The sequence below is a fragment of the Schistocerca americana genome, chromosome 2 (assembly GCF_021461395.2).
Source record: "Schistocerca americana isolate TAMUIC-IGC-003095 chromosome 2, iqSchAmer2.1, whole genome shotgun sequence".
NCBI lineage: Eukaryota > Metazoa > Arthropoda > Insecta > Orthoptera > Acrididae > Schistocerca > Schistocerca americana.
Window position 1 is genome coordinate 686479206 of NC_060120.1, and position 23855 is coordinate 686503060.

The 23855-nt window shown below is 42.7% G+C and overlaps 1 protein-coding gene across 1 annotated transcript in view; it reads left to right on the forward strand.

Annotated features, from left to right (window-relative positions):
- Positions 1-23855, forward strand: part of LOC124596413 — a 100777-nt gene that overhangs the window by 20850 nt on the left and 56072 nt on the right. The window contains exons 3-4 of the mRNA XM_047135543.1: positions 3288-3383; positions 21122-21472. Of these exons, the coding sequence (XP_046991499.1) occupies positions 3288-3383; positions 21122-21472 (447 nt within the window). The remainder of the gene's footprint in view (positions 1-3287; positions 3384-21121; positions 21473-23855) is intronic.

The window sequence follows — 23855 nt, forward strand, 5'->3', positions numbered from 1 at the left end:
AAACTTCGTTGGACTATTCTTTCTGATCTGCCCTACAAAATGGATCTCTCACTTCCTGACTTCAGTCTGTTTAGCCAATGAAGACTGCACTCAGTGGGAAGCAGTAACGGGATGATGGGGAGGTTATTGGTGCAGCAAGATGTTGGCTCCAACATTGACTATTAGAGTGGTACCATTCAGGCCCAGAAGCCCTTACAGTAAGGTGGCATAAGGCTGTCACATTGATCAGAGATTATATTGAAAAGTAGATTTTATAGACAAAAGAGTGGGGAATAATATAGTGTTTTGGAATCCTGAATAACATGACATGCTTTCACAAATAAAATGTGTTACGATAATTATTGAACGGTCCTCGTACTGAGATGAAAGCATGTGGATTCAGTTTCATTAGGGCTGGAATCCCCAGTCATCAGTATAACCAAACTTCCTGAACTGAGTGGCTGGCATATATGCAGTGTACAAGCTAAATAGTAGCAGAGCTAGGACGAAGGCTTGAGGTAAGCCATTATTAACAGTCTTCTGATCGCTAGTGGCATTGCCTATAATTACTTTAAATGTTCTGGCAATAAACCAATTGTTGAGTAGTTGTGCTATTCTTCTGCAGGGTAGTACACAGAGCAACTGACAGACAACTCTCTGCCACCACATGGAATCATAAGCTGCAGACAGATCAATAAGTACAGCAGGGGTCTTTAGCTGTTTCTGGATATGGCGACCTCACAAGTAATTTGTACATCATACTCAGAAGGGCAATAGAACAGTACCTTTGTGATTTTTTTGTTGAGTTTTCCTGGTTTTAAGATACAAATGAGCTTTCTGTGTTTCATAAGTTGTGGAATGGATTCTGTTTGCAGAAGATTGGTGAGCTGCCCACATTTTAACATACTTGACACAATGCAGGAGGGATTCTGGGCATATGCCATCATAGCCTGGAGCTTTACCAGATTTATTATCTTCAAAGACTATTGAAACATCTTCAGGAGTGAATGGGAAAGAATATGGACTACGGTGTGAACAATCTGCCACAATGCATCTCAGGTTTCACTTCACTTGTATGGCGTTGAGGTCCGAAATAGATGGTTTAGATGTTGAGACAATGTGGGCATCAAATGTATTTGGTTTCACAAGATTGTTATTGCATGTTACTAGCTTTCCACTTCCCAAGTTGCGTAATGGAGACCAGTCTTTTCTGCTTAATTGTTTGAAGTCAAGTTTTTCAACTGTTGTTTGGTTGGTTGGTTGGTTAGTTCATTTGTGGGGGTTGAAGGGACCAGACTACAAAGGCTATTGATCCCTTTTCAACTGTGTCCAGTCATTTCTGGTGGGGCTCAGCATCAAGACTGTGCATCAGTTAGCATGCTATTTCTTGTGCTACAGTTGTGAGGAAGTCCTTATACAGGTTCTCACCAATCTCAAGCCACCCAGAAATGTTCTCCTTTTGGTATCCTCTGGGAGTAGACTTTCTTGCTGTGCTGTGAGTGCACACATGAATCTGTCACAGTTATTGATCATGGGCAAATCCATCCCAAGATCGTATCCAGGTTTTTAGAGTAGTTGGACCAGTCTGTTTTCTGAAGGTTTCAGTGTTGAGGGGGGATGGAATTTACCAGAAGGATCTGCATGCCTGCTTCCTGTATTACCGGGTAGTACTGAATTTGGAAAGTCAGACAGAACTTATTGTGATTGCTACTTCTTGGATGACCTAATAACTGCCTTGATAAATAGTGATATCTGGCAGTCTCCTTAATTCTCTTGCAAAGAAAACATTGTAATGTAGTGATGTCTAATAGCAACACATTGTTTTAAACATTGTTTCACAGTGTTAAACATATTGACTGCTTATAAACGTAGGCTTCTGTAACCATTTACACAGTCAATAAAATTTTTCTGGGTTTGTGATCGCATTGTCAGCATGTAAAACTACCGATGTTTCAGTCATTGTTGCAAGTGATCTTCTTCAAGGTGGTTTTGTTTGACTGCTTGTTTCAAGGGGTGGTAACCTTAATAACAGAATATCACATGTTACTTGGATTACAATGTTAATGTTTTATACATGTGTTTTCTTGTAGACTGAATGTACAACTAAAATGCCATAGTCCTTACTGAGACAATAGATTTGAACTCAAAATATAAATACAAGATATGCAGTGACGAATTTTATCTTTGAGAAAAACCAGAAATTTCATATTGTTTTATAGAGTAAACTCTGTCATCCGTTGATACAGGCTTTGTGTGTAAACATTCAGTATAGTTGAAGCGAGAGGTAGGAAATTAGCCAATGCCTTATTGGAGAAACTTTGTGCTCATGTGAAGTGAATTAGGGAAAAATTCCTTTCACAGTTTGGAATAGTTGGCTTGGCTGTATCCCTCCCTTGCTGCCTCAATAGTTTAGAGACTAAGTAGATGCAAAATAAATGTAAATAAATGGGGCAGCCTTGATCAGTATGTGTTCTGCAAGTACTGCAAGATCCATAATGTAATCCATATGTAAACAGCTGCATCTCTTAGCTCACTAGCTGAATTCTGAGAAATCAACTCTGCTATAACAGTAATGCCATGTTATCTGATGTAGTGATTAAGACACTGAACTTGAATTTGGGAGGAGGACTGACATCCTCGTCCTGCCATCCTTATTTAGTTATTCCAGTGTTCTTCCCCTACATTGGTTAAGGGGAATATCAGAGTAGCTCATTTGAGAATGACATGGCTGATTACCTCATCATCAAAAGGACATTACAGCCCAATCTTATTCCCATTTACAACATAAATGCTAATGGCACAGCCAGTTTCTGAATCATGCATTTAAGGAATCCATTGGTGTAAATTTTTGCAAATTTGCTTTACTTAGGTTGATTTTTCCCAAATTATTTTTTGTTATGATTATGACAATGAGGATGACGATTTTGTTTGTGAGCATTATTACTGAAATGAATAAATAAGGCAGAAAATGATTTTGTGTCTTGCATACAAAAGTAAGTTAAGGCAAAATAATTTTTTTTTGTAGAGAAATAGGTCATTTGGTTGAATAACACACACATTCTGTCATCAAATTTGAGAGATAATTTTATCCAACACAAGATTTGGGATGCACTATATTTCAATAGAAATCATATTGACGTTATGATGGATTTTCCATTTTCATTACTTTTGAGTGCGCTGACAATGATTTTGTCTTGAGCTCTGCTGCATTCCTGTTATTCATGGCAAATGTACACCATATATAGTCTTTGTACTTGCTCCTGTTAATCCTAACTCTGAATTAAGTTGTATTTTGTATCTACCTTCAGGGATTTCACAGTGTGCTACAGAGCATATGATGACTGTGGCGAGGAGACCTATTTACCTTTGCTTTCTGACTGGGATCTAGATGCTGCATTTATCAGGTTTGTTTCTTTGGTATTTTAAAACTGGCTATTTATGTTAAATTAAAAGGAAAAGTATTTCCAGCTGTTATTCATTCAGATCATAATATGATGCAAATTTGCTGGTAAATATGTCTGCAAACTGATATTAATTTAAACTGTATAATGTGTGCTGTAAATGTGAATAATTAACATTCTCATCAGTCAGAAGGATTGGTAGGAACTCCACAGTGTTTAGCATGCAATGTCCCAATGATAAATAGTGCCCCTCTTGCCTTTATTCATGTACGTGATTTTTCTACTTATCCTGCACTATGGCAAAATTTATTTAGTTAGTGTAGGCTGTTCTGATTTTGGTGCCAATTTTTCTACTTACTACTTTCTACTTGATTTTTCTACTTATCCTGCACTATGGCAAAATTTATTTAGTTAGTGTAGGCTGTTCTGATTTTGGTGCCAACTGGTCCTGCAACTTTTCCCATGGGTACCCACTTTAAAAGGATATCAAAGTTGTGGTTCACTCATTTTCTTTTCAGATCTATCATTTCTTCACTTTAGGATAAGATGACCTGTTATTTTTGAAAATGTTGCTAACCGTCCCCCAACACTCTGGCCGTGCCCTGGCTCTCTGGCCGTGCCCTGCCATTCTGCCCCGCCACCTGCGGGTTCGGGGGTAAGAATAGGCCTGCGATATTCCTGCCTGTTGTAAGAGGTGACTAAAAGGAGTCTCAAATGTTCCGGCCCTTATGTGATGGCCCTCTCTCGGGTTTGACCTCCATATTTCAAAATTATTCCGAGGAGCAACCCAATTGGGGAATGGCACTTTACATGGTGCATTGTGTCCCTCATGCATTGATACTAGCCAGTTTTCTCGTCGCCGCATTGCAGTCCCGCTCGTTCTTCATCTCTTAGGTGAGGATACATTCCTGGGAGCTATTTCTACCATGTACTACAGTGTTGCTTTCTGCGGAGGTGATGACCATGGACTTCCTTGCACCTAATATCCAGCCCGTTAGCCAGTCCATTGTGGTGGGGCCTCCATGTACCCTGTTGGTTGCAGCCCCCTGACAACTCAGGGATCGCTCTGCTGATGCGTGTGCCGTTAACTCCCCATGTATGCCAAGGAGTAGATGCCTATCTCCCTGGCAATAGCCTTCCTGCCAAGTGGCCCTTGATGTGTCTGGATGGTGCCCGTGGGTAGGTCCCTCGGTCGGAGTGGGTGGCATCAGGGCAATGAAGTGTGGTACATCATCGCTTGGTGGTGGCCAGCCACCAGCAGTTTCTAAGCATTCAAGGGCTCAATTAAATGCAAATACGGAAGACCCCAAATTGTTCCCCTCCTTGGCCACACCATGGGAGGAACAAAAGGCTAAGGCTGATAGTGAGACTTATTCACCCCAGTATCTAGTATGTACGAGAGCTGATGGGGAATCCTTTGTGTCTGTGAAGCCTCAGTTCTTTGTAGAGCATTTAGAGGACAAGTTTGGGGAGGTAGAGGGCTTGTCCAAAATGCGCTCTGGGTCAGTATTGATAAAAACGGCATCCTCTGCCCAGTCACAATGGTTACTCAGTCATGAGAAGTTGAGGGATGTTGCAGTTGCCATCACGCCCCATAAGAGTTTAAGTATGGTCCAGGGTATTATTTTCCATAGGGACCTTCTTTTGCAGTCTGATGATGAGCTGCGCGCCAGTTTAGAGGTGTGGTGTACATTTTGTCCGACATGTTCATCGGGTTCTGAGGGAAATCAGGTTGCTACTGGTGCCTTCATCTTGGCCTTTGAGGGTGATACATTACCCGAGAAGGTCAAGGTGATAGTCTACCGCCGTGACATCAAGCCATATATCCCTCCCCTGAGCCGGCGGGGTGGCCAAGTGGTTCTAGGTGCTACAGTCTGGAACCACGTGTCTGCTATGGTTGCAGGTTTGAATCCTGCCTTGGGCATGGATGTGTGTGATGTCCTTAGGTTGGTTAGGTTTAAGTAGTTCTAAGTTCTAGGGGACTGATGACCTCAGAATTTAAGTCCCATAGTGCTCAGAGCCATTTGAACCATTTTGAACTTCCCTCAATGTGGTTCTTTAAGTGCTGGAAGTTTGGCCATATGTTTTCCCGCTGTACTTACAGCCTCCCATGTCGAGATTGCAGACGCTCATCACATCCCAATACTCCACCTCCAATCTGTGTCAATTGCTCGCCAGACTGCAGGATCTTACAGAAAGAGTGGAAAATCATGGAATAAGACACTGGACCGAATGTCCTACACTGAGGCTAAAAGGAAATATGAACGACTCCATCCAATGCGAATGACTTCCTCATACGTCGCCACTATGACAACAGTATTAGCCCCAACAGTTCAGCGCATTCCATTCGGCTCCTCGAGCCGTAAGACTACACATACCCCCTTGACTGTGGGGGGCACTACCCTCTCTGTTGCTGCTGTGCCACCTACCTCAGGAGCAACACCTCCCCCCCCCCCCTCCCTCCCATCGGGGACGTCTGTCCCTGCTTCTAAGCCGGAGAGGCGCCCAACTTTTTCAGCTCCTTTCACTTGCAAGGGGTCCGTTGGGTCCCTCTCCTCTCAGGTTTCCACCAGTGGGAAGGATGATGCCCGCCAGTGGCACAAGTGCCTACAAGCAACTGGTCGTAGGGCTCCACGATCCTCTTCAGTCCCGGAGAGTGAATTAGTGAAGCTCTCCCAGCCAGTGAAACCCAAGGAGCAGTGAGAAATGTCAAAGAAGAAGACCACAAAGCCCAAGGAACTTGTGGTGGCACCCACCCCACCACAACCTACAAGCTCTGCATCTGAGGATGAGCTGGAGATTCTGGCATTCACTGAGGACTTAGATCTCGCTGGACCCTCAGACTCAATTGATGTCACTCGCACAGGTACTCAGTTGGTGGCAGCAGGTGACCCTGAGTTGTAATGTGCCTTCTTGAGCACTTTGTCTTTCCAGCCTGATCATGATGTCATCCTCCAGTGGAATTGCAGTGTTTTTTTCCACCACTTGACTGAACCAAGACAGATTTTGAGCTCAACGCCTGCTCTCTGTATTGCCCTCCAAGAAACCTGGTTCCCAGAAACATGGACCCCTGCCCTTTGTGGCTATTGGGGTTTTTATAGAAATCAGACTGACTGTAACAGGGCCTTAGGTGTCATGTGTCTGTGTGTCCTTACCTCTGTTTACTCTGAATCGGTGCCTCTTCATACAGCTTTAGAGGCTGTTGCTGTGAGGATAAGGACAACCTTGGATATTACCGTCTGCAATGTCTACCTTCCTCTGGATAGTGAAGTACCTCTTAATGAATTGGCTGCTCTGATTTCTCAACTACCCCCACCATTCCTACTTTTGGGGGACTTCAATGCCCATAACCCCTTGTGGGGTGCTGCCATGATTACTGGCCGGGATAGAGATGTCGAGAATCATCTCTCTCAGCTCGACGTCTGCCTCTTAAATACAGGAGACCCCGCACAGTTCAGAGTGGTTCATGACACTTATTTGGCCATTGACCTCTTGCTTTGCAGCCCAGGACATTCACCATCCATCCATTGGAGGTTTCATGACGACTTGTGTGGTAGTGACCACTTTCCGATCTTCCTGTCACTACCCCAACGTCACACTTCTGAACGTGTACCACGGTGGGCCCTTAATAGGGCAGATTGGCTGGCTTTCACATCTGCTGTCATTGTGACACTCTCACTCATGGTGCTATTAATGTGGTGGTCGAGCAGATCACTGCATCGATCGTATTGGCTGCAGAACGCGTGGTTCCTCTTTCTTCCGGGTGCCCTCGGCGTAAAAATGTGTCTTATTGGTCGCCGGATATTGCTGAGGCCATCAAAGAGTGTAGGCGGGCCCTCCAACGACATAAGCGGCATCCATCGTTAGAGACTCTATTCTTTTTAAGCTGCTCCATGCCCATCACTTGATACAATGGTGGAAGCAAGAGTGCGAGGAACAATGTTTCCTCCATTGGTTCTTGTATCCCTGCCTCCCAGGTGTGGACTTGGATTTGCCGCCTTTATGGTTACCCGATCCCACTGTGGGTGCCTGGGATTTCAGTCAATGAGGCAGTGTGCACCAACTGAGGTGAAATCGCCGAGTATTTTGCTCGGAGTTCTGCATCTGCCAATTATCACTTGGCTTTTCTTTCCTTGAAAGAGTGGGTAGAACGACAGCATTTGTATTTTACATCGCACCACCCTGAGCCATACAATGCTCCTTTTACTGAGTAGGAATTCTTCAGTATCCTTGCCCATTGTCCTGACACTGCTCCAGGCCCTGACAGAATTCACTCCCATTTTCTCAAACATCTGTCTGTGGCCTCACTGCAACAGATTCTGTATGTCTTGAATCGTATCTGGGGTGAGGGAGTGTTCCTGTTCCAGGGGAAAGACAGCATCTTCATCCCAGTGTTGAAACCTGGGAAGAACCCTGCAGCGTTGGACAGCTACCGCCCCTTTAGCCTCACCAACATTCTCTGCAAATTACACGAACGAATGGTGAGCCGAAGGTTGTGTTGGCTCCTGGAGTCTCGGGGCCTTGTGGCTCCATCCCAGGGTGGTTTCTACCGAGGCCGCTCAACAACAGATAATTTGGTATGCCTTGAGTCTGCCGTCCGAATAGCTTTTTCCAGACACCAACATCTGGTAGCCATCTTTTTTTATTTACGGAGGGCCTAAGAGACGACCTGGTGCCACTACATCCTTGCCATGCTGCATGAGTGGGGCCTCCGTGGCTCACTCCCGATTTTTATATGGAACTTTCTCTCCCTCCGTACCTTCCGTGTTCAAGTTGGAGGCTCCTTTAGCTCCTCCCATATCCAAGAAAATGGGGATCCTGCAGGGCTCTGTATTGAGCATTCCACTGCTTTTAGTCGCTATAAATGGCCTAGCAGCAGCTTAGGGCCGTCAGTGTCGCCCTCCTTATATGCTGACGATTTCTGCATTTACTTCAGTTCCTTCATCATTGGTGTTGCTGAACGCCGACTACAGTGAGCCATTTAGAATGCGCTGTCATGAGCTCTTGCCCACGGGTTCCACTTCTCTGCCGACAAGACCTGTGTTTTGCACTTCTGTCGGCAATGGACAGTCCATCCTGACCCTGCACTTTTTTGTGATGGCCATCCACTACGATTAGTCTTCAAGGTTTTATAAAGACTGATGAGAAGAGAGAAACAGAAAAATTATCATCTTTGTCATTTTTTAGGACTGGTTTTCGAAGCTCGCCTAACATGGCTTCCACAAATTCGTCAGTTTAAGCAAAAGTGCTGGCGGCATCTTAACACCCTCTGCTGCCTGAGCAACACCACTTGGGGGGCAGATAGCTCTACATTGCTATGGCTTTACAAAGCCCTAGTTCAGTCACAACTTGACTTTGGGAGTGTAGCATATGGTTCGTCAGCGCCCTCAGCATTGAAGTTGCTTGATCCTGTGCACTACTGCGGGGCCCGTCTAGCGAAGGGCGCTTTTTGAACGAGTCCAGTGGCCAGTCTACTAGTGGAGGCTGGAGTCCCTCCATTGCACATCAGGAGCTGACAATTGCTCGCCCACTATGCAGCACATGTCCGTAGCTCGCCTCAGAATCTGAATTACTGTGTTTTGTTTCGAAACACAGTGGTTCATCTCCTGGAACGGTGGCCTCAGTCAAGGATAACAATCGCTGTACGTGTCCGTTCCCTGTTGTCTGAACACGAATCATTTCCTTCACAGTGTTTCGTGCGGGGCCATACACATATGCCTCCGCGGTATATGCCTCGGCCGAAACTACGGCAGGACCTTTTGCAATTCCATAAGGACTGTGTTCCTCCTGAGGCACTCTGCAGTCACTTATTATCAGTCCTTGACGCGTCCCAGGTTTCTGGAGTCATCTACACCGATGGCTCACTGGTTGATGGGTGCGTAGGCTTTACCTATGCTCACTCGGCGCATATCGAACAGCGCTCCTTGCCGAATAGCTGCAGTGTCTTCACTGCTGTGCTGGTGGCCATTTCTCGTGCCCTCGCCATCTCTCCGTGATCCTCTGCCGCCTTCGCATCAGCCACACTTGGCTGACGCATGGCTTTCTTCTGCGGCATGAGACCTCGCCATGTTGTCACTCCGGTCCCCGTTTAACAGTGGTCCACCTTTTGGTGGACTGTCCACATCTAGCTGCTCTAAGACGGAATTTTAATATCCCTGACTCTCTTCCTTTGGTTGTAGGAGATGATGCCTCCACAGCTAAATTTGTTTTACATTTTCTACGTGATGCTGGTTTTTATTCTTCAGTTTAAGTTTTAGTTCCTATCCTTTGTCTCCCTGTGCTCTCTACCCTAGTACTTTTATGTTAAGGGATTTTAATATGTTGCAGAGTGGCTGGCTCATCTTTTTATATCCTCGTGATCAGCCAGCCCAGGACATCTGCTGTACTGTTTTAATCTCTTCTGCCTGTTTCTTGTATGTCTGTGCTTTTCTTGTCTTCTGTTGTCCCTAGTGTGTTCAGCTTTGTGTTTTTTGTCCATCTAGAACTCCTGTGGTGTGTCTTGTTTGTTTTCCGTTTTATCCCATGGACTTAGTTCAATGGAACAACGGACTGATGACCACTTAGCTTGGTCCATTTCAACATCAAACCATCCATCCATCCCTGACTCTCTGCCCGTCCCCCTCATCCTCTGCCCGTCCCCCTTGCCGTCGCCCCACAAAACGCACTTTCCTGGTCCACCCAATATTCCTTGTGAGCCGATGCATGCAGAAATTTATTCTCATCTAACCATCACAAATAATGGCACTGAAACTTCAGTAGTGTTGTCTGTAGTAAGGTAACGTAGAAAACCTATTGTAGCAGGATCTAGCTTAGTAATGAAAAAAATATTAGTTCAGAACTCACGTTATGAAAAGTGCTTGGTGATGGGCAAATACCTGAGAGGACTTGTTTGTTGTTTATTGCATAAATGTACAATTTGTTAATAGTTGGGATGCAGTAACTAAGATGGAGCATATATTAGTGAGTTAATTGTGTATATTATTCAAACTATAAAAACTCAAATTTTCTGAATTACAAGTAATGGTTTGTTCTTTGTATAAAGTCCACCACAGAGTTAAAATTCCCTTTGGGCAGAATTATTTGTTGCCTGTATCAGTGGCATATATTATAAATTTTGCTGGCAGATTCAGAAAAGGGTAGGCAACTCACTGAAGACAAGAATAGAAACTAGAAAATATTTGGTAACAATTCAGACTTGTGAGATAGTTTTTAAAATGTGTTTCACAAATAACAGTTTAAGGCATAAATAAATGTCGAAAAATTGACAACTAGTTCTTGATGACTTTCCAATTTTGAATGCTTGTAAAGTATTTTCTGTTTTAGTCTATCAGTTACAGAATTTAGAGCTTCAGCTCTTCCTCATTGTTTGCCATGTATCATGTCTTTACCAACTAGATCCTGCTGGAACTTTTTCATTGTTTGAATTTATTTCTGATTTATCTAAACTTTCATCTATGATACCCTCAGTATTTTCTTTGAGTTGGTTTTCATTCATGATTTTTTGAAACTTCTTGGTTATTATTGATTTCACATTTATGTGGAATAGGCTTGGCTAGAGTTAGCTGAAGTATTTTGGTATTACGAATTTTCTCATTTTGACATTCTGCTACTGATAATGAATTACAAGAACTTTCACCAACTTCTCACCAAATTTCTTTTGACAATGTCACTATCTCTCAAGTTTTATATCCTTTCTAGGGAAAAATTGTGCATTTATTCCATCTGCATTACGCATGAAATCAAAGCCAACCAAGGGCTATCTCCTGTTAACACTACATTTCACACATCTGGTGATTATCATCAACTGCATTTTTGTTTTTGTTGTGGTACACAGTATTATAATTTTGTTTGTTTTCTCCCTATCATTATTAATCATAACATAATTACACATTGTACAAATGAGTGTGACTTTTTTTTCTTTCATGAGAGATGAAGACTTGTGTGGGTTTTTCAGTGTTAAGGGAAATCAAAAGTGCTCAGTTTTACATTCTGGTCTTTGACATTGCTGAAAGCTGTAGAAATTTATAATATGTTATTTTCAATATTACAACGATGCTGAGGTTCTTGTCAAACATTTCTTCTAGCAGTGCGACATATGAGAACTAATTGTTCATACTTAGATTACCATCTGTGTTGACCTATGTTGCAGAGAGCTTTCTAACCACAATAGGTGAACTGCTGACTTCAAATGGCAGTCCTGCTTGTTATTTACCAGCATATATTTTCAAGTTATGTTCGTAGAAAATATAATAGTCAGGCAATGTATAAGTTGTTATCACATAATTTTGAGAGTCCAATGATAAATATTGTACTAAGGGGATAACTTCTCAGAAAATCTAGTTTTTCAACAGCTCCAGGAGAGTAAACCTTGCAAAAACTTTTGATGAAATTTTGAAAAATTTATTAAAAATGACAAAGATGATAATTTTTCTGTTTTCTCCTTTCTCATCAGTCTGTTATAAAACCTTGAAGATGCTAGTAGAGATACAAAGTAGTATCTGCTCATTATGATCGTAAAAGTTTCAATACCATGGCTTTTGGTTTACCACACAAGTAGGATGCTGAGGCATTGCTCTCAAAGATGTTCGGTGAACTGCAAAGTTTGTTATATTTCATTTAAAATAACTTTGTGATTGATGATTCAGGGAGTCAAATGGTATGATTGGCCACCAACCCTTCTTAGTTCTTTCTCAAGTGCCACGTACTCAGTGTGTTGCTTGTTCCACTGGTATGTGCAGTGTCTTGTCAAATGTGGCTGGCTGGATGGTGTCAGCATTGATCTTCTTCCACTGGAATCTATCACAATTTTTTTTTGTCAGGCTATAGATCTTTGATACTTGTTACATTTTTAAAATGTGTATCTTGTCCTCACTGAGGTTTTGTACACTGTTATAATGTAATAAACTTAATTTTGTATTTCACAATCACCTGGGGACTATGTTCCATTGACAGCTGTTAGTGTTAATCTCCATGTCATCTAAAGTGACAAATAAAGGCTGACTTCATCATGTGAGTCAAGAGAATTGAAAGACAAACGACCATCTGAATCCTTGCTCTGGTCTCATTCCTCGAAAACCTGTTGTACATCTTTGACAATACTGTGAGAAGGGTAGTTTACTACTCACCATGTAGAGGTGACAATGAGTCAGACACAACAAAAGGACTGCTATACACTTGATCTTTTGGTCAAAAGGCCTTCTTGTCGTTGGCTGATGAGGCCAGACTGTGAACAGCAACAGTGCCTGTTGGGAGAAGCAACTTGTGGTTTTGCAAGTAAGGAGGAGGCTGGGGTAGGGCAGTGGAGGGATAGTAGGGTAGGGGGTGAGAAGTGGTGTATTGTTACTTGGGGGAGCATGCAGAGATGTGGCAGGGACAGGGTAGAGCTGATAGGTGCAGTTGGAAGGTTTGAGGGAGGGGATGGGGGAAGGGAGTGGAGAGAGTGGAAGAGGGAAAAAAGTAATGAGAGTTTTGGTGAACTAGAAGGCTGTGTAGTGCTGAACTGGGAGCAGGGAAGGGGATAGGTGGATGAAGGACACGAACTAGGAAAGATTGAGGCCATGGGGTTGTGGGAATGTGGGATATATTTTAGGGAGAGGTCCCATCTGCACAATTCAGAAAATGTGGTCTTGATAGGAAAGATTCATATGGCACAGACTGTGAAGCAGTCATTGAAATCCAGCATGTTGTGTTTGACAGAATGTTCAGCAATTGGCTGGTCCATCTGTGTCTTGGCCGCAGTTTGTCAATGGCCATTCATGTGGACAGATGGATTGTTGGTTGTCGTGCTCATGTAGAAGATAGCACAGAGGATGCAGCTTACTTTGTAGATCACATGACTGCTTTCACAGTTAGACCTACCACTGATATGATAGGTGATGCCTGTGACCAGACGGGATTAGGTGGTGGTAGGAGGATCTGTGGGACAGGGCTGGCATCTAGGTCTATTGCAGGGATGTGAACCATGACGCATGGGGTTGGGAACAGGTGTGGAGTATTGATAGAAAAGGATATTATGTAGATTCAGTGGATGGCAGATTACCACTGTGGGAGGTTTGAGAAGGATAGTGGGTAATATATCCCACATTTCAGGGCACAATCAGATGTAGTTGAAACCATGGCGGACAATGTGATTCAGTTGCTCCAGTGCTGGGTGATACTGAGTCATGAGGAGAGTACTCACTTGTGGCTGAATGGTGGAAATTTCGGAGGTGGTAGGTGACTGGAGGCTAAGGCTTTCTGATTCTATACAAGGGTGGGAGGGTAATTTCAGCCTGTGAAGGCCTCAGTTAGACCCTTGATATATTTGGAGAGGGGCTGCTCATCACTACAAGTACAATGGTCATGGGTGGTTAGACTGTGTGGAAGGGACTTCTTGGTATGGAATGGGTGGCTACTGTCCAAGTGGAGGTGTTGCTGGTGGTTGGTTGGTGTGATATGGATGGCAGTACTGATGTAGCTATCTTTGAGGTGGAGTTCAACATTAAAGAAAGGCTTGTTGGGTTTAGGAGGACCAGGTGAAGCAAATAGGAGAGAACATGTTGAGTTTCTGGTAGACTTTGGATAGGGTGGCCTCACCTTTATTCCAGACCACAAATATGTCAGTGAATCTGAACCAGAGTCTGGTAATTAGGAAGGAATCCTCTAGGTGGCCCATGCATAGGTTGGATAGGGTGGTACCATGCCTGTGTCAATTGTCGTACCACAGATTTGTTATAGGTGGTACCTTCAAAGGTGAAGTAATTGTGGGTGAGGATATAGTTGGTCATTGTGACCAGCAAGGAGATAGTAGGTTTGGGGTCAATTAGGCATTGGGAGAGGTAGTATTCAATAGCAGCAAGGCCATGGGAATTAGTAATTGTAGTGTAGAAAGAGGTGGCATCAACTGTAATGAGCAGGGGGCCGTGTAAAAATGATTTATACATTTTTTATGTGAGGATAGGTGTTTCTCCATGAGAGCACTGATTCTCTCTGGGGGGGGGGCACAGTAACCGGCCACAATGGGGCATCCTGGGTGGTTTGTTTCCTGAACTTCAGGAGGCATATAGAAAATAGTAGTACGAGGAGAGGTTGGAGAGGGGGGAGGGAGAGGGAGGGGGGGGGGGGGAGAGAGAGAGAGGGGGGGGGAGGGGGGATTCTGGGATGGTTCTAAGGATTTGGAGGAGGACTTGAAATCCTGTTGGATTTCTGGAATGAAGTCACTGTGGAAAGGTTTGTAAGTGGATGAATCTGACAGATGGCAGTGTCCCTCCACCAGGTGATTCCTGTTGTTGAAAACCATAGTGAGGAAGCCTTTTTCAGCACTCGAGATTATAAGATCAGGATCAGTTTTTAGATGATGGTTTGTGGTTCTTTCTGCAGATGGAAGGTTAGTTTCCATGCTGAGATATTTGGGAAATGATGATGCAAGGTTTGAGGTTAACTAATTCTCGAATGTGAACAGGGGGCAATTTGCAAGCATTGGGTGTGGATCACAGTAGGATGGAGGAGTGAAGTGTGTCAGACAAGGTTCAACAGTAGCTTTGGGTGGGTTGAGTGTTGTTGGTAGGGTTTGTGGTGAAAACGTGTTTCCATTGTAGGGTCTGTGAGGAGGAGGGAAGGTCTTTAAGAAGTTCAGCATATAGAATTTGGGTGTGGGGCAAAAGGTAAGGGCTTTCCAAAGGACTGTTACTTCTGTGGGACTAAGGCTTTTATAGGGAAGGTTCATGGCTATGTTTCAGGTCTACTTATGTTCTGGATTCTGAATGGTAGTGTGATAATGTGGTTGGTCTGCGAGGTAGGGTTTGTCAGCTATGAGTGGATGTGGGGGAAGTTTGGAAGCTGTTCTAGGAGGTGGATAGTGCGAGTCCAAGACAGATGTAGGAGGTCAACGGGTTGGAGAAGCTATTGAGGTGGAAGTGTGCATGCTGCTTTAGTTCCTGGAGGGCAAGAGTTTCTATGTGAAATATGGGATTCAGGGATTTGGAATAGCAGAACAGAGGAATTTTACAGATGTAGAGGTGGTGTTGCAAGGGAGTTTGGGGCTGATTGACATGAATTTGCAGGACTAGTTTGATGAAGGCTGAACAGATAGAAGTCATTGTGGAAGTGGGATCTACAGCCAGAGAGTGGTTATGTGATGGTATGACCCTTTGGGGCAGGGGGAATCCCATGAGTTAAGTAATAACACAGGAAGCACTATTTTGGAATGGTTCTGGCAAGTGATAAAAAAAAAAAAAAATTCTGTATCGGCACAGGTGGAAGGTGCAAGGCTCCATGGTGGAGGATAAAAAACACACAAAAATAAAAAATAGTCTTCACCTTTTTGTTGTCTGAGGGTATTTCAGCTGTCTCGTACATCTTGCTCACCAGATGGAAGAGTTTTGTCAGGGCTGGCTCTCCCAAGACTATCAGTAGTCCTACTCCCAGGGCCTTGTTTCGACGTAGGTCTTTCAGTGCTCTGTCAAATTCTTCACACACTATCATATCTCCCATTCCATCTTTACCTACATTCTCTTCCATTTCTGTAATATTACCCTCAAGTACATCACCCTTGTATAGACCCTTTATATACTCCCACCTCTCTGCTTTCCCTTCTTTGCTTAGAGTTGGTTTCTATCTGAGCTCTTGATATTCATACAAGTGGTTCTCTTTTCTCCAAAGGTCCCTTTAATTTTCCTTTAGGCAGTATGTGTCTGACCCCTAGTGATATATGCATCTACATCCTTACATTTTTTCTGTAGCCATCCTTGCTTGGACTTTTTGCACTTCCTGTCGATCTCATTTTTGAGACGTTAGTATTCCTTTTTCCCTGTTTCATTTACTGCATTTTTATATTTTCTCCTTTCATCCCTTCTGTTACTCAAGGATTTCTACTATCCCTCGTCTTTTTACGTACTTGATCCTCTGCTGCCTTCACTATTTCATCTCTCAAAGCTACCCATTCTTCTTCTACTGTATTTCCTTCTCCTGTTCCTGTCAATTATTCCCTAATGCTTTGTCTGAAACTCTCCACAACAATTGGTTCTTTCAGTTTATCCAGGACCCATCTCCTTAAATTCCTATGTTTTTGCAGTTATTCAGTTTTAGTCTACAGTTCATAACCAATAAATTGTGGTCAGTTTCCACATCTGCCCCTGCAAATATTTTACAATTTGAACTGGTTCCTAAACCTCTGTCTTACCATTATATAATCTATCTGTCTCCAGGCCTCTTCCATGTGTTCAACATTCTTTCATGATTCTTAAACCAAGTATTATTGAGTTACGCTTTGTGCAAAATTCTACCAGGTGGCTTCTTCTTTCATTCCTTACCTCCATTCCATATTCACCTGCTACTTTTCCTTTTCCTACTATTGAATTCCAGTCTCTCATGACTAATAAATTTTTGTCTCCCTTCACTGTCTGAAAACTTTCTTTTATCTTATCATACATTTCTTCAATCTGTTCATCATCTGCAGAGCTAGTTGGCATATAAGGTTGTACTACTGTGGTAGGCGTGGGCTTCATGTCTATCTTGGCTACAATAATGTGTTCACTATGCTGTGTGTAGTAGGTTACCCTCGATCCTATTTTTTTATTCACTATTAAACCTACTTCTCCATTACCCCTATTTGATTTTGTATTTATAACCCTGTATTCACCTGACCAAAAGTCTTGTTCCTCCTGCCACCATACTTCATTAATTCCCACCACATCTGACTTTAACCTATCTATTTCCCTTTTTAAATTTTGTAACCTACCTGCCTGATTAAAGGATCTTAGATTCCATGCTCTGATCTGTAGAATGCCAGTTTTCTTTCTCCTGATAATGACGTTGTCCTGAGTCGTCCCCGCCCAGAGATCTGAAAAGAGGACTATTTTACCTCCGGAATATTTTACCCAAGAAGATGCCATCATCATTTAACCGTACAGTAAAGCTGCAAGCCCTCAGGAAAAAAAGCAGCTGTAGTTTACCCTTGCTTTCAGCCTATTTCAGTACCAGCACAAGAAGGCCATTTTGGTTAATGTTACAAGGCCAGGTCAGTCAGTCATCCAGACTGTTGCCCCTGCAACTACTGAAAAGGCTGCTGCCTCTCTTCAGGAACCACTCGTATGCCTGGCCTCTCAACAGGCTGAGTGGTTCTAGGCGCTTCAGTCTGTAACCGCACTGCTGCTACGGTTGCAGGTTCGAATCCTGCCTTGGCCATGGTTGTGTGTGATGTCCTTAGGTTAGTGAGGTTTAAGTAAGTCTAGGGGACTAATGACCTCAGATATTAAGGCCCATAGTGCTTAGAGCCATTTGTGCCTCTCAACAGATACCCCTCCATTGCCGTTGCACCTACGGTACGGCTATCTGTATCGCTGAGGCATGCACGCCTCCCCACCAATGTCAAGGTTATTGGTTCATTGGGGGAAATGGTTTACAAATAAAGAAATTCTCTCTCTTTAAAAATAGGGAGTGACATATCAGACACCCTGTACAACAGCCTCCAAGCTTTCCCCACATCCACGCATAGCTGACAAACCCTGCCTCGCAGATGTACCACACTTATCACACCCTCAGAAACTCACTCCCATCACAATACAGAATTCAGAACCCAAGCAGTTTTGAAACACAGCCATGATCTTTTCCTCCAAAATCCTTAGTCCCACAGAAGTAATAGTCTTTTGCAAAGACCTTACCTTTTGCCCCACACCCATATTCAGTCATGCTGGACATCTTAAAGACCTTCCCCTCCTCCTCCTGATCCCTCCCTCCCACAGTGGTATTCTGCCACAAACCAAACTTATGCAATATTCTTGTCCATGCCTCATGGCTCATATCCCTGCAACAGATGTAGATGCAAGACCTGCCCCATGCATCTTCCTATCACCACCTACTCCAGTCCGGTCACTGGCATAACCTGTTCCCTTATATGCAGGACTGCCTCAAAAGCAATCATGTGATCGAACTGTCTGTCCACATGAATGGCCACTAACAAACAGTGACCAAGAGACAGATGACCAGCTAGTTGGTGAATGTGCTGCCCAACACATTGTGATTCACTTCAATGGCTGCTTTGCAGAATGTGCCATCTGAATCCTTTCTACCAAGGCCATCTTTTATGATTTGCACAGATGGGAACTCTACCTGCAATATATCCTGCATTTGTGGAACCCTCTGGCCTCAACCTTCACTAGTCCCCATCCTTCAACTGCCTAGCCCCTTCCCTGCTCACGCTGCATCACTACACAGCCTTGTATTCCACCAGCGTGCCCACTAGATTTCTTTCCTGTGCTCTACTTCTCTTCTTTCCTACTCCCCTTTGCATGACCCCCTCCCACTGACTTCTTCCCCTCCCTTAAACCTCGTGACTGCACCTAAAAGCTTACCCCTGTGTTCTCCTGTAAGCAAAACTACACATTCCCCCTCCCCTACCCTGCTGTACCTTCCCCTCACTGCCCCAGCTTCCTCCTTACCTCAACCATCCACAAATTGCTTCTCCCATCAGGCACATTGCTGACCTCAATAGCCAGAGACAATGATCATGCAAATGTGAGTTGTGCTTGTGTGTTTGTGTGTGTGTTTGCTTTCAACTTTAGAAGAATGCCTTTTGACCGGAAACTCAGATATATAGCAGTTTGTCAGTTGTGCCTGTCTGCAGCTCATTGTCGCCTCTGTGTGTTGAATAACAATCTATCTTTTTGAATATTGTTCATATTCCATCCTCGATTTTCCATAGTTCTAATCGTCTTCACCTAGAGCTTGATCAGTGCTTCCTAATTTATCTAACAGTAGCATCACGTTATAGGAACTATTCAAACTGTACACTTGTTGCTTTGGATTTTTTCCCGGGGGGGGGAATAAATATCATGACTATGGAACTCTAATTGGCACCTCAAAGCATGAGATTTTTTACAATGTTGTAAGATTCAGGGCCATGAACACATGCTGATAAAAGAAATTTGCTGTATATTATCTCATATCAGTTCTGGCAACAAAAGAAACTGCAGAATTACCTTATGGTACACATTAGCCCTATCAGGTCTTCCAGCAACCACAAATGCACACATGTCAAATGAGTGCTGAATATATACTGGAGATTAGTGGCATAACTTGAGTCATCTTGAGGCCTCCATCCCCTCTCCTCCCCAAGATCAGTGCACAAACAAAGAGTTAAGGAAAATAAAAGTAAATTATGAATGAGGCCTAAATACCACACATTCCATAGTTTACATATTACTATATCAGCTACTAAAAATAGGGATGGCTGAAAGCTGCTACCTTCATTCATGTTCAGGTAGCTTTAGATCCAATATCTTTCTTCAGCTTTCTTGTTTAAAGTTGATTTTTTCTTTAAGGCTGTGTGATGTTTGTTAATTTATTTGCTTAAATGCATGTAGAACATTTTCAAGCAATCCTGGCCTATCTGTTTGTGTTCTCCAAATATTGTGATGTGGGAACATGTCATGGCTGAGCCTGTGACCCATAGCACTTGAATCTGAAGTAACAGATGTTGCCAGAGAGTGGGAATGTATCCTTACTTCCTCCTTGCCTTGCCATGGGTGATAGCTACACCATGTAAAAACATGTTCCAACTGAAACCCCATTGAAACAGACATAAAAGTTGGTCTAAAGGGCATAAAATAGCTTATGCATGGGAGCAGAAACTCTTACTTATCCTATCCCACCAACTCCACTGCTCCTTTCCTTTTTTGTGACCCACTTTTCATGTACTTAGCTCTTCACATAGTACACTGACATAGATCCCTGCCAATTTCCTTAAATTACCTTTGACCTCTTGCCACATATTCTCTCATTCAGTCATCTTGACATCCTTTTTTGTTCTTTCTTCCTTCCGTTGCTCTTGCGTTGTATCTGCCTCCCTCCCTCCCTCCCTCCCTCCCTCCCTCCCTCCCTCCCTCCCTCCCTCCCTCCCCCCTCCCCCCCCCCTCTCTCTCTCTCTCTCTCTCTCTCTCTCTCTCTCTCTCTCTCTCTCTCTGTGAGTGTCTGCCCACAACATTTTATACAAATCATCTGTCCACCCAAATTATTGATGGTCACTGCCAAACTGCACGCAAGAGCAGCCATGACAGAAAAACTACTGAAGAATGCTCGTTTCACTACCTGTGCCATCTGGATCCTTCCCCCCAACACCATTTTATCTGAATTCCATAGATTGGAATAATCCTTGCAACACATCCATAGAGACTGTGATCATCCTGGCCTCAATCTCTCGCAGGCCTTGCCCCATCTCAGCCTTCACTCCTGCCCCACAGGCTTAACAGCCCTTACCCTACACTCACACCCTCCTCTCCTCAGTATCCCCCCTCCTTTGTTGTGTACCCTCCTTCGTCCAGATCCATTTCTCCATGCCAGTGGTACACTCTGCACAATGTGCCACATTTTTATCCATGTGCATGCTGCCTCTTCCTCCCTCCCCTCCTCCCCTCCCCCTCCCCCCCCTGTTAGTCACACTTCCCAAACCCTCCCACCTGCTATAGCTATTGGCCTCCTTTCTCCACCCACTCAACCTGTCACAAATCCTTTCTAAGTTGTGAGGCAGTGTAGTGCTGATATGATGCAGTCATCCAGGGAACACAGTCACTGTACAGGGGGTGGGAGAGAGAGAGAGAGAGAGAGAGAGAGAGAGAGAGAGAGAGAGTGTACTTCTTAATTTTTTATATTTCACCAAGGAATTTCCTAACATAATAATTATTTTATTTATTTAGATCATTTGCATGTTGACTGCACGTATGATAGCTCTAAGTCCATAATTTCACTGTGTGGCTTGTCATTTACAGTGCCTCTGAACCATGCTTGGTACTTCAAGTGGATATGAAACCATTTGAGGAAAGTTCAGATGAATGGGAGACCCCTGGGTCAGCTGACACTAATCGTGTTGCTCTCTCAGAAACAAAATTGCAAAACAGGCTACCAGGCATAATAATGAACCAAGTGGAAAGAACATTTAATATGGTGCAACGTGCTTTAAATTTAGTTGAAGATCAACAACCAGCATTCCTGAACACTCCACCAAGGCCCCCATTGACAGACGCTGAATTTCGCAAATTTCTTGACCCAATAGGGCAGGTTATCCAGACCCGTGAACTACGTACAGTCATCTACCTTGGCGGTATAGAACCAAGCTTGAGGTACGTCTGTGTGAAGAATTATATGATATTGTTTGTGCGTGATTTTTCATCAAATGAACTGATGTTTTTCAAGGATGAATTAATTATTATTTGAATTCAGTTTTTCATTTTTGTAGTAAATGATTATTTCAGTTGCAAATGACTTGTTTTACATATTCAACAGTAGTTCATGTGCTCTTGTTCAGATCCTAATTACTGCTTCTTTTTCCACATAATTTCACATCACTGCTGCATAGATGTAACCCTCACCTTCTGTCGGTATCTGTGCATCTCTGTTTTCCCCCCTCCACTTCCTTCATCCATTGCCTTCACAACCTTCATACCTGGCTTTTGTCACTAAATGTGAATATTTTATGAGCAGGGTATTGCATAATCATATTACATAATAACCAATTTGTGTAGCACTGATGTTGAATGAAATTGAAGTTATCCATAGCTTTAATATGAAAGGTGTTGACTGGCAAGATACAAATTACGCAATTATGATTAGATGTAGAATTATTGGTATATCTGATGTGTGGACCAAATGTAAATATTCATTTCATAATCAGAAAAAATTAAAGTCCTCCAAAATAGGTTGTATGTTGAAGCTCATTTTTAATTTTTACAAATAGTGCAAAAACACCACTTACGTAAGTCTTGTGCGCAAATAAAAAATTTCACAAGGTTGGGGCAGGTAGTTGACCATGGCTTTGTAGTAGCAACCTTACCAGCATTTTTTTCAAGTAATTAGAGAAAACACAGAAAACATGAATCAGAATGGCAGAATGGGAATTAAAGCCTCCATCCTTCCTAACAAAAGGCCAATCTGCTTAAAATAGCACATCATCTTCATTTAGTCCTAGTGCACAATATTGTTTTGTTTAGACATTCTTCCAAAGAAGTCATTTCTTGATGTAAAAATCTAGTGCTACACTTTCATTCATGTCTCAACACCAATCACTCCTGCACACACTACACAACCTCCTGAAATCAGGCCATGAAGAAGAAGAAGGTGATGGTGGTGGTGGTGGTGGTGGTGGTGGTGGTGATTGGTTTCCACTTTGTAGACTGCAACTTCATTTTCCTTGCCTGATAAACTGAGTCAACATCCGTCCATAATGAGTGAGATACTAAGCATATATAAAGGATAAGATATTATTACCACACAACAAAAAGCTTTAGTGTACGATTTTTGAGAAAAAATTGGTGAAAATTGTTACAGTTTTTGTCAAACTCCTGTTCTGTAATATCTAAGTAATCCTTCACTACGTAAAAGTTGTTGCTTGATAAGTACTTTTCACTGTCTGTTTAACCCTCCAGTCATGGGCAATGAGAACATGTACATTCAGCTCTTTTCGGACAATTTCATGGGGCCTGTGATTATTGTGTTGCACATAACTTCTGCTCTGTTCGCATATTAGAAGTCATAATTTTCTTGTCAGATACTTTTCTGTTTCTCTGGATCATAGCAAGCTGCTATTTTCCTGTCAACTCTTTTACTCTGGAATGTCGTAGGAAGTATTTTGCCGTCTGAAACAGCAAGAGTTACATTTTACACATTCTGCAGTCTCTCTCACATACTTACACATATACATTCTGATGTGTATTGAACACGATTTAAGATACATAACACTTAGAAAGTTTATCAATAAGCTTATTCTTATTTCATAATGTTATGCAATTTTAGTGTTTCCCATATCATTTGCATTAAATGTCACTTAAAAATAAACTCTAAAGTAAGTTTTCAGTTCTCTTCTTGTATTTCCATAATCCTATCCTAACTACTATTTGTACTATTGAATAAAAATGTCTTGTGATTTTATACAAAAAAGTAGGAAGATCACCCATGGTTAGAGGGTTAAATAAAATCGTTTTAATAATCTCTGTAATCTCTTCAAGAAATTTATTGTATAATCTTAATTTCTTGCAGCCCTTTTCTCTAGTCTGAAAATTGTCTTCGTATTTTATGCATTTGTTCCTCATAAAAGAATTCCATAGCTAACAACTGAGAGTATGTACAGATAGTATGAAACTAAAAGGTAGTGGCAGCATCCTGATGTAACACTATGTCATCACTCAAATGGACACCTATGCAGATATTGTAGACCAACTATAGACTGAAAGTACCTAAGAATTAGAGATTAAACTGTGAAATGTCTCAAATGATATTAAAAAAATAGTTTATGAAATGTAGATGTGTCTGTGGATGCTGCAACTATTTTCAGTATCATGCAGAAATACAGACTCCAACTGGGTCACTTTTTTGGTTTATTTGGATTATCAGTTTTGACCTTTCTTATGGGCCATTGTCAGGTCCATATCTGAAACAGGAGGAGATGGCACTATAATATAAACCTGATCATATAGTGGCTGTACTCAAATAAAAAAAATAAAATATCAT